Source organism: Trichosurus vulpecula, chromosome 1, assembly GCF_011100635.1.
Source record: "Trichosurus vulpecula isolate mTriVul1 chromosome 1, mTriVul1.pri, whole genome shotgun sequence".
Taxonomy (NCBI): domain Eukaryota; kingdom Metazoa; phylum Chordata; class Mammalia; order Diprotodontia; family Phalangeridae; genus Trichosurus; species Trichosurus vulpecula.
Genome location: NC_050573.1, coordinates 184,234,574 through 184,246,794, shown reverse-complemented (window position 1 = coordinate 184,246,794; position 12,221 = coordinate 184,234,574). Strand labels below are relative to the sequence as shown.

Below are 12,221 nucleotides of genomic sequence, written 5' to 3'. Positions count from 1 at the left end.
GCCTCCTTGAGGCATGGTTCATAAAAACAGGCGCATTTCTGCATCTGGCATCTTGGCTCATCCAGTTAAACATTTTTATTTCTCAAGAAACTGAACAATACCATTTGCAAGAATATTTCTTTTAAACAAGCATTTGGCAGCTCATGAACTTATGTGGTGTGAGAGATACACTGTATACAGTTCTGCTACAAACTGATTTCTGAGAAAGAGGTCATCCATTCATTCATGTCATCTGCAATGTGTGTGCCCAGGTGCCTTATCACAAATGCCTGAGTAGTTAGACTTCCCATTGTGGGTTCCCACTAGCATGACTTGTTCATCTCAAAATGTTGCTGGACCATGAATGTGCATAGAGAATGATGACTGATCCATGTATGTGTTTTAAAAATTGCCCATGTAGGGGCAGCTAGGTGGTGCAGTGAGTAGAGCACCAGCCCTGGAGTCAGGAGGACCTGAGTTCAAATGTGACCTCAGACACTTGACACACTTACTGGCTGTGTGACCTTGGGCAATTCACTTAAACCCAATTGCCCTGCCTTCCCCACTCCAAAAAAAAAAAAAATGCCCATGTAGGCCAAGCTCAAAGAGACCCAAAAGTGATCATTCATTAGCTTCCTTCTAGTGAAAGATATGTTTCCTTGGCACTAAGGTGTTTGCTTGCCTGCTAAAGGTTTCCAGCCCTAAATGTCATCCAGTGGAGATTGGAGAGAGGAAGGGGAAATTTTCAACAGAAAATCCCCATACAAAAATTTAACTAAGCCACAGAAGGAAGGTCAGTCTATTAGCCTAACTGGAAATTGCTAACAGCTTTTGGCGCTCCTCTACTTGTCATGTCTACCCTGGACTCCTCACTGCTTATCAGATTTAAGATTTGAACAAGTGACCCAGAAATACTGGTGCCTACATGCCAGAAGGTAAAGGCTTGATCACTTTCAACCAGGACTAAGGAAGACCGCTGGTCATCTCCCACCCCCTGGAAGATGGCATGCGGAAATGAATAAGCCACTAAAATTAGCTACCTCTCCTGAAGCTTTCTGACCAAGCTCCTACCTTTCTGACCTCAGCCCTCCTCTCCTTGGCAGATAATCCAATTTTAACAACATAGCCAAGGGCAATTCTGACAGGAAGATTTGGGTCCCTGATAGTACACAACTCTATTGGCTTGGCTTGGCTTGGCTAGGCTAGGAGCATTTAGCCAATCTACTACATGGGGAGGATTTTGAAAATACAATAAATGATAGCAGCTGAGTCCAAGCAATGGGAAGTATTTAGAAGCCACATTATTTAAGACAGTTGTTGAGCAAAGTGAGTAACCCCAGCACTGTGTCAACATCTCCCAGCTAGTCTTTATTTAGGAAGGCAGCCTCACTGCTTTTTCCTCTGACTCACACATGGAAAAACCTTTGCAGGATGTATGTGTCATCTGTCCATTCGGTCAGCACCAAGGCAAATGACAGCTGCAGATTGATGCTACAAATGCCAACTGGGGGTCAGTTTAGGTACCTTTCCCTCTGTCTGCTACTCAGTCGAGCTACCAAAGCAACATTTGTTGTTCAGTCTTTTTTTCAGTACTGTCGCATTCTCCGTGACCCCATTTGGGGTTTTCTTGGCAAAGATACTAGAGTGGTTTGCCATTTCCTTCTCCAGTTCATTTTACAGATTGAGGAACTGAGGCAAGCAGGGTTAATTGACTGGCCCAGGGTTACACAGCTAGTAAGTGTCTAAGGCTGGATTTGAACTCATGAAGAGGAGTCTTCTTCACTCCAGGACCAGTGCTCAAGGCAACATAGTGCTATGCAAAGGGTTCTAGGCTTAGAATCCAAAGACTAGTTGTGATAGAGTAAAAAGGATGTCAAATTTAGAGCTAGACGTCCTAGGTTCCAATCCTGGCTTTGCCATTGACCTTGGGTAAGTGCCTTCATTTCTCCTGGTCTTAGTCTCCTCTATTGTTAAATGAGTGTTGGACTAGAGGACTGCCAAGGTCCCTTCCAGTTTTAAATCCACAATCCTACGTTTCCATCACCTAAGTTGCAATCCTGGCTCAGTCCCCCTCACCCCCAACCATATGTGTGGTCTTCATGATTAGGCAAATCACTTTTAACATCTGGCCCTCAGTTTCTTCATCTGTAAAAATGGGGGTAATACTTCCTGCTCCATATACTTGTTGTTATCAAAGGATCAAATGAAATATCATCTCTGAAAACACATTTAACCTGGAAAGCCCAATCTAAATAAAGAATATTCTCAATCCTGGGGAAGCAGAGGATAGTTGCAAAAATCTTTGTTGTTCTCAGACTCCTACCTTGTTTTTAGGCCACTGGATCAAAATCACTTTGGCTTTTCTGCCAGACTCCATTTCCTTAAAAACAAAGATTAGCAAAGGGGCCTCCCACATGGGGTGCCCTGGAAAGAGTAGAGGACTTGGGTTTATAGGACTGAGCTCAAATCCCAGTTCTACCCCTTAGTGTTTATGTGACCTTGGACATGTCAATCTCCCTAGCCCTTGGAAAAAATGAGAGGGTCTGGTCCCCTCCAACTCCCAATATAAGGTCCTGCATGAGATAGATCTAGAACCCTGTCCCATTATCCCACAGAACAGGCAGTAATTAGTCCTAAGTATGTAGAGTCATGGGCTAATGAACCATATCTTTCTAGGTGTGGGATTTACCACTGTCTCATTATGCTTTCACCTTGGGGGTGAGGGGGAAAAAGCAAAGGGAAGAAAATTAGCTATAATTAAAAGGTATCTGTTGCTAAGGGTGAAAGGGACTTTTAAAAATTTCCTTTCATGTTTTTTCTTCTGCCTCTCCCAAACCTATCAGCAGCACTGCCCCCCCTCCCATTTCCCTTCAACTAGTGGTTAGAATTAATTATTTCAAAAGAGAAATAGCAACTATAAAGAGAATAGGGCAAAAGAAATCCATTTGTCATGAAGTTGAAAGCGTACGCCCCCCACCGAAGTATTAAAAGAGTGATGTTTTGGTATCTCCAGGATAGGCCCACACCTTGCTTTTTCCTGGTTCTGTCATTAATTTGCTGGGTGATTATGAGCAAGGTATGGTCTCTCTGGGCTTTAGTTTCCTCCAGTAAAATGAGAGGTTTGGACTAGACCATCTCTAAGGTTCTTTCCAATTCCAAATCCCCATCTACCGCCCACATTATCCAGATGTTGCAGTTTCCCAACAGTAACTCACTTACACATTTATCTTTCTATAGCTATGTCCGTGTATTTGGGAGAGAGGCAAGGGGTAAAATTGCCTCCACTTAGACTTGAAGGTAATGGTGACATACGTGCCTCTGGGGCCATGGAAAAATTTATAACTTTTCCAGCCTATTCCTCATATTTCAAATACCTTTAAGTGGAGGGTGAGGTTGAATTTCATATTCTGCATGGTCAAGCACCCAGAGGTAGAGCTCTTCCATTGACCTAAATCACAGCAGGCAAGCCTTCTGGTTTGTTCACACTCTCTTTTCCCAAAAGCCTCATTCATTTCTAAGGAGACTCAATGTCTGTATATTGTCTTGTGTCTAGCAAAAACAAAGGCTGCTTTAAGTTGCTTAAACTTCCCAGAGTGTTGATATCCAAGTAACTCTTTTTAAAACAAGGAGCCAAGCATTGATTCACCCAGTGTTCATTCTGTTAACATGTCACCATAACTTCCTGTGAAACTGTTCTGGGGACCATATGTACTTCCTGGAAAATGTCATTGTGATCTGTCAATTACTCCATCATTACATAGTAGTCACATGTTACCAATTATCAGAAATAGTCAGTACCATATCCAAGGGAAGTCTCTTAACTTACATTCTGGTAAAGAGCTATATTAATGGGAGTTCCCCTCCCATTACCAGCAATGGTGGGCCTCTTCATTACAAACATTTCACTAGGATCTTTACAAGAAGAGGCTGTAGTACATTCAATGTGAGCACACAACTAAACATATGTTCTTTATAGATAAAAGGGTGGAGTGGGGAAGAAAGGGGAAAAATCCGAAGAGGGAAAGCCAACACCGGCCCAGCCTTCCACAAGTAATAGGCTCAATGAATATGTAGTTATGACATCCCTAGAAGGCACATGTAATGAACCCTTGGTCTCCCAGATCAAAAATAAGGAGCCAAACCCATAGGTAGCCCAGAGCTCACTTAGAAAGTCTATGTTTCATGTTCTCATACTTACAATCTTTCCTTGGTGCTTTTTTGGGAACTAAGGTCACTACTCTACCTGGCTGGCTTTGCTAGGATCTTCTTTTCCTCCCTGTGGAGCCTGCCCAGCCACCACTGGGCAGTAGCCACCATGAGGGAAGCACTGTCTGACCACTAATACCAGCAAATACTAGTTTGACTGTTACCACACCTGGAGGACAGGCAGAAAATTCCCCAAACAGTGACCATGGGGCTTGTTCCGACAAGTGGAGACTCCAGCCATCAATTGTGAAGACACAACATTATATTAAAGTGAAAACTATTTTCTTTAAAAAAAAGTGGAAGGGTCTCACATGGATTTCAACAATGATAGTGTTTGTTGAAGGCAGCAAACACTCTACACCATAGCCCTGGGCTTGGCTGCTAAGTCCCTCCCCAGCTACATGCCTGCCGGAGATGCTGGTTTTGGGCTCCCGAGGCCCTCCTGCTGCTCAGAGAAGGCATCTTCCATCATGAGGAGCCAGGAAGGTCTTACACAAGACAAGAAGGGAGATTGTGGGCAAAGCGGGTGCATGTCAAAGCTTCCACTCTAGTTGAATGGGGTTTCAGTCCCCCAGGTTAGCTAAAGACCGAGTTGTGCTGCTGGGTAACCCGGATAAATGTCGTCCTCCGATTGAGCTCTTTGAGTTTGGCGGCACCCACATAGGTGCAGGTGGACCTCAGGCCCCCCAGGATATCCAGGATAGTGTTTTCCACATTTCCTTTGAAAGGCACTTCCACAGTTTTGCCTTCTGAGGCCCTGGGGACAGAAAACAATGATTACTCTGGGTTTATTTTCCTTCTTCATCTCTTGCTTTTAAAAAAATCTGTGTTTTAGCATTTTAGTAAGATGACAAGTTTTTCTCCATTGGGCCCATCCAAAGCCAGAAATTCATGAAATCTCAGTGAAAAATGAAAGCAAAGTCTCCAGGACCTGAGATTTACCACTTGCTATCAAATCCCCATAGAGAGTAAACATTCCTCCATAACAACTTCTGATGCACCTGTAGATCTGAGCTTAGAATACACAGAACAGGAAATGTGTGTCATCACAAGACATCTCCCATCCCAGACCTGAAAGGTAGCAACTAACTTTCTGTTTTACTTTAATCCATAGATGTCATATTAATTACCAATAGTCCAGAACATCGTAGGGAGGAGGTAACACACTTTTTTATCTCTGGGCAGGTATTTCCTTTTCTTCCCCAAACTCTGAAAGGTATTACTTAGTACACCAGTTGGTACCCTCACTCTTCCCATGTCTATGAAATGACAGGAAAAGGCCTCCTACCAAGAACCTGAAGCTGAGGACAGCTGCCCAGTCAGAGCTTCTTGGGGACAGAGAGAAGAAAAAATGAGGAAAAGGAGGTGGATGTCCCTTGCTTCCCTAGGGGAGCAGGAAAGGTAGAAAATCTACCATCCCAAAGTCTAGACTGCTAGCAATGCCAAAGATCCTTCCCCCAGTCTCCCTACTCCTACCCCCATACACATAGAGACTCTCTCACCTCCCATTATGGTAAATGACTTGCATTCCCATTGCCACCATTTTGCAACCAAGTTGTGCCATATTGATCCAAGCTCTCGCCCAGGTCTGGAATGCAGTCCCTCCTTACCACTTCCTCTTAGAATCCCAAACTTCCTTCAAGCACAGCTCATGTGCCACCTCTTCCATGAGACCTTTCCTGGCCCCACCCCCACTGGTGTCAATCTCTTTTCTCTCTCTTGAAATTACTTTGAAAATGCTTTCTATTTGTTTATGTATATAACTTATCTACTCAAATAGATTATGAGCTACTTGAGGTCCAGGAATATTTTGTCCCTATATCCCCTACACTTAGCACAGTACTTGAGACACAGAAGGAACTTTGATAAATATTCTTTCAATGGAACTGAATTCAGAGTGTCTCCTTAGTCGATCAACAAGCATTTGTTAAGCAGGTCTCGCTATGTGTCAGGCACTATACTATACTGAAGATACAAATACAAAGTGAAGTAGTCCCTGCCCTCAGGGAGATTACCTTCCATTGGGGAAGATAACATAAAAATACATAGGTATACACAAAATGGGCACATAGTAATTTGGAGAGGTGGGGACTAGGAAAGGCTTCATGTAGAAGACCTGAAGGGAACTAGGGATTTTAAGCAATAAAAGTGAGGAGGGATTATATTTCAGGCATGGAAGAGGACCATGTTAAAGACACAAAGATTGGAAATAGGGTGCTATGTTGTAGAAATATAGGGATGGGTGCAAGAGATATTGTAGTAGTAGAAAAGACAATGAGGTTGGGAATCTCAGTGACTGGAAGCATGGTGTTGTCAATTATTCAGAAAAAGAATGGGTTGGGGAGGTAAAGGGGGAGATCAGTCAGTTCTATTTCAGAAATATTGAGTTTGAGATGCCTAGAGGACATACAGATAGAAATGTCCAATAGATAGTTGGGACTGGGGCTCAGGAGAAAAATTAAAGCTATAAAATGGAGGTGATTACCCTGACTGATCAGCGTCCCAGGGACGGCCCAAGCAATAAGTGGGAAATGATTGCCGAGGAGCTGTTAAAGCATAAGGAGACGTGTCCTAATTGAATGTAACGTCAAAGGAGGAGAGGCCTCCTTGTGAAGGAGAGGTCATTGTAGTAAGCATCTCTTATCCATAAGTCATTTCCAGCATTCTGAGAAGTGCCACAGGGAGTGATGAGGGCCCTAGCCATGTAAATGGAGCTCTGGCCAGTGGTCTGCTTGAGTGGGGCTTTAATTGTTTCAGTATTTTCTTTCCAGGACTGTGCCTTGATATTCTTGAATCTTTCATTCTCTGTTATGTTTAAACCCTGCTGAAATTACAGGAGACTTGTTTCTTTCAGTTCCTCAGTTTCTATTTTGATGTGCTAAATTGAAGCCCATCTCTCCCCAGCCCTAATTTAGAATAAAAAGCAGAATAAAAACCAAAGATTTAAAAAATGATTCAAAGAAAAATTAAATCTGCCTAAGCAGGGGAGCTGGCCACCCCCTCTCTGCGACGGTCCTGTTTATATAACTGTGTCTGTACAGGGTAGCACCAGTCTCTCAAACAGGAACAACGAATTCTGATAGATCATTAAGCTTCTTGGCACTAGGCCCAGGATCCCACTCGAGGTAGGAGTTCCTCCCTCCTCTCTCTGGCAGCACTGTGTAACCTGATGTATCAGTTACCACGTTTTGGGAGAAGGTCTCTCCGAGGCTACTGAGGCTTTGAGAGGATGAGCTGTGTCTCTTGTTCTCAATTATATGGAAGGTTCCAAAGCATTTGTATAACATCCTCTACCCCCTGGAAACCCCAATCATCCTCCAAGTCCAGAAATTAGAGAGTAAGAAAGAGAAAAATAGGAGGCTTAAAAGATGGCACCTTTTGAAAGAGTATGTTTCTTAGAGGATATTAAAGTCAACCTCCTGGCAACACCATGTGGGCCTCAGAGATAATCTGGTCCATCCCCCTTATTTTACATAGGAGAGAGCTGAGGCTCAAAAGGTTAAGTGACTTATCTTAGGTCAAAAGTAAAGCAGGGATTGGAACCAGGTTTCTCTGTTTGCCTCCAAAAGCTAGCATTTTTTACACCCAACACTTCTTGTTCAGTTATTTTAGTCATGTCCGACTCTGTGTGACCCCATTTGGAATTTTCTTGGCATTGATACTGGAGTCATTTCCTTCTCCAGCTCATTTTACAGATGAGGAAACTGAGGGCAAACTGGGTTAAGTCCATTGCCCAAAGTTGCATAGCTAATAAGTGTCTGAGGCTGAATTTAAACTCAAGCCTTCCTGACTTTAGATGTGACACTCTGTCTACCGTACCACCTTGCTGCCCACTTATCCACAGTTCCCTATTAATTCCACAATAAAATACTTACTCCTTTAGGTGGTATTTCAAACCTTTCCCAGTATGGCTTCAGCCTACATTTCTAGTCTGATTCCACATTAGTCCCCTTCATGCTCTCCACATTGAAGCATGACTTCAGCACCACCGTGTTGATCCCCTATGTCATTGCCCAGGCTCCCACATGCCTGCAGTAGACTGGTACAAGTTTAGTGAAAGGACATCTTGGAATTTGCCTCTTTGAATTGGTAGCTTCTTTAAAAATTCATGTCAGGTGCCACTTCCTACAAGAAAGCTCTCCTGATCCCTGCCACCCCTCTACTCCTTAGTCCTTTTTCCTACTTAAATCATATTGTATTTACTTCTTTCATGTAAGTAGGCTGCTAAGTGGAGAGAGTATTGAATTTGGACTCAAGAAGGCCTGAGTTCAAATCCAGCCTTAGATGCTTCCTAGCTGTGTGACCCTGGGCAAGTCATTTAACCCCTCTCAGTATCCTCATCTGTAAAATGGAGAACGGGAAGGCAAGAGCATAAGCATCTATTAAAAAACTACCATGTGCCAGACACTGTGCTATGCACTTTACGAAGATGCTCTCATTTGATCCGCACAACAACCCTGGGAGATTAGTGCTGTATTATCCCCATTTTAAAGATGAAGAAATTGAGGCAGAAGTTAAGTGACTTACCCGGGGTCACACAACTAGTGAGCATCTGAGGCTAGACTTGAACTCAGGTCTTCTTTGACTCCACTGTAGCCCCTAGCTGCTCAATAGCTACAAAAATAACAATACTAATCCCACCTATCTCCCAGCACTGACCCAAGGACAAAAATGAGAACCAATTTGTAGAGTGCTTCACAAACTTAAAGTGATATATAAATGCCATCATTATTATTATTAAATATCGTGTGCCCCAATAGAATATTAGGCTTATATCTTCAGCACCTAGCACGATGCCCTATGTACAGTAGGCACTTAATACATAATTATTGAATTGAGTTAAGTTGAAGTGTTAGCTATCCGGTTCACCTTCTCTGGCTTGTCTGTAATAGGAAGTGAACGAAGGACGAACAACAACAGTGGAAAGTGATATGATACTTGGTGGATTGGTATAAGCATATGAACAGATATAGTATTATGGGGCTTATTACACACACACACACACACACACACACACACACACACACACACACTTTAAAATTAAAAAAAAAGTCCAGGTTATCATCGGTGGTCGTTCATGAAAGTCTCCCTTGGCAATACGGAACAAACATAATTAAATGGCTAACTATACTGCCTCCATCAACTGGCTGGCCTTTTCATCCATGCCTCAAGGCAGCTTTGAAACCTGGCTACATTTAAGGAAATTTGCCTTTAAGAAATTATCTGCACACCATCCTATGGTCTAGACAGTATTGCATTATTAAGCACCCAAAGACATCATTTCCAAGCCTGGTGACTGCTATATGACCTCCCCACAGGCTGGAGGTGATGCTATTAGACACTCCCCAATGCTCCTGGGGAAGAGAAGTACGTCTGTTCTCCCAGACTCAACCTCACTGAGGCCAGGAAGATTGCTCCCAGGATAATCCTGACCTAGCAATGCCAGTATAAATCCTATTTCCCCAAAACAGTCATTGTCACCCAGAAGCCTTGTTAGCTTGATAAAAAGTGCTGGATTTGGGGTCTGAGGCACCGGGATCAAATCACAGCTTTGACACTTATTACCCCAAGTGATCAACTTGACCCCAATGGGCTAATCATCTGTAAGTGACAGGGTGGCCCACATTACCTCTCTAAAACCATCCATTCAAGAAGCATTGATTGTCTTCTATATGGCAGGCTGGCCTAGGTAGTAGAGACAAAGGGACAAAAATAATCCACTTCTTGCCCCTGAGGAACTTACATGGGGGAAGGAGGAAGCACAACATGTACACAGGAAAAATATATGCACATATACATACATATACGTGTGGTACATACATATAAACATATGTATGTACATGCTCCCAGAGGAATTTCTTGAGGGAATCAGGGGATGAAGCCACAGGGTAGGGGACCAAGATGGGCTTAGCAGCAACTAAGCCAAACCTTGAAGGAAACTGGGAATTCTAAGAGGCAGAGTGGTGAAGGAATTATATTCTAGACCTGGAGGACAGCTTATGCAAAGACATGGAGGCAGGAGATTAAATATTATGTGTGAAAAAACAGAAGAAGATTGATTTGGCTGCAATGTAGATTGTATGAAATAGCTAGCTATTAAATAAGTGTGTTGAGGTCGGCTAAACACTTTACAAGCTAGCTGGGTGGTGCAGTGGACAGAGTGTCAGGCCTAGGGTCAGGAAGACTCATCTTCCTGAGTTCAAATCCAGCCTTAGACATTTACCGGCTGTTTAACCCTGAGCAAGTCACTTGACCCCGTTGGCCTTAGTTTTCTCATCTGTAAAACGAGCTGGAGAAGGAAACAGCAAACCCCTCCAGTATCTTTGCCAAGAAAACTCCAAATGGGGTCACGAAGAGTCAGACATGCGTTAAGTAAGATGACTGAACAACAACAAACACTTTACATGTTAAAACATTTGATCTTCCCAACAACTGTGTGAGGCAGCTGTTACTATTATGCTTATTTTATAGAAGAAAAGAAGATGGAGGTTAAGTGACTTGTCCAGGGTCACACAGCTAGTAAGTATCTGGGCCAGGACTTGAACTCATGTCTTCCTGACTCTAAGACAGGTGTTCTATCCACTGTACCACCTAGCTATCTCTGAGAGGACAGCAATTGGCAGCAAACCAGGATAGGTAGGTTGCAACCAAATTGTAAAGGGTATAGATGCCAAACAGAAGACTTTGTATTTTATCCTAGAGGCAGCAGGAAGCTATAGAAGCTTCTTGAGCAGGGAAGTGGCATGGTTACACCTGACCACTAAGACTAACAATTTGGCAGCTATATGGGAGATGGAGAGAAGAGACCAACAATGCAGGGAGACTGATTAGTGGGCTACTGTAGAAAAACAAGCAGGAGGTAAGAAGGATCTGAACTAGGCAGGATGGTTGTGGTGCGAGTGGAGAAAAAGAAACAGACGTGAGAAATATGGAGGTAAAATCTACAAGACTTGACAGCTGATTGGATAGGAGGAATGGTGGAGGGGGAATGATGACTCCCAGGTGGAAGGACGGAGGGGCCCTGAACAGAAGGACGGAAGTCAGGGAGAGGAGAGAGTTTGGGGAGCAAAATGAGTCCTGTTTTGGACAGGATGGGCTTGAAATGTCTATGGGATAACCATTCAGAGATAGGTAGTTGATAATGTGAAATGCCTATGGGATAGCCATTCAGAGATGGGTAGTGGATAATGTGGGACTGGCAGCTAGATATGATAGAGGGCTGGGCCTGGAGTCAGGAAGGCTCATCTTCCTGAGTTCAAATCTGACCTCAGATACTTCCTAGCTGTGTGACCCTGGGCAAGTCACTTAACCCCTCTCAGTTTCCTCATCTGTAAAATGAGCTGGAGAAGGAAATGGCAAACTGCACCAGTATCTCTGCCAAGAAAACCCCAAATGGAGCCACGACAAGCTGGACATGACTGAAAAAAATGAACAAAATGTGAAACTGGAATTCAGGAGACAGTTAACTTCATAGTTGATTACAGGGGAGAAGATGAGATTACCAAGACAGTACATACAGAGAAAGAGGAGAAGAGAATCCTGGAAAACACCCAAGTCCATGGGACGGAACACGGATGACACTAGTAGAAAAGAGATTGGGGAAAGATTGGGGAAAGATTGGAAGGGTAGGAAGAGGACCTGGAGAGAGGAGGGTCATGGATATTCGAGGAAGAGGGGATGCTTAAGTCAAGTCCACATGCTTTTATTAAGTGCCTGCTATGTGACAGATACTGTGCTAAGTACTGAGAATACAAAGAGAGACAAAAACAGTCCCTGCCCCTGAGAAGCCCACGGTCTGAAGGGAGCAGGCAGACATCTCTAAACACGCAAACAACTATGTAACAAGAAGATACATACAGGAATTGGAAATAATCACAGAGAGAAGGTGCTAACATTAATGGCGAATTAGGAATGGCCTCCTGAGGTTGGGATTCTCATTGACATCTGGTCAAGTTACAAATTCTGCAATAATTCTAATAAGCATGAGGACCGAGGAAAGGTCACTGGATTTGATAATTAAGAGATCACTGGTAATC

General features: G+C 43.4%; 1 protein-coding gene across 4 annotated transcripts in view; it reads right to left on the bottom strand.

Moving 5' to 3' along the window:
* Positions 1–39: 39 nt before the first annotated feature.
* The window catches only part of GMPR (guanosine monophosphate reductase), an 86,197-nt gene continuing 74,015 nt past the window's right edge, over positions 40–12,221 (bottom strand). For all 4 annotated transcript variants that reach the window (XM_036759727.1, XM_036759753.1, XM_036759736.1 and 1 more), the window contains one exon: positions 40–4,942. In XM_036759727.1, the coding sequence (XP_036615622.1) occupies positions 4,762–4,942 (181 nt within the window). In that variant the 3' untranslated portion in view covers positions 40–4,761. The remainder of the gene's footprint in view (positions 4,943–12,221) is intronic.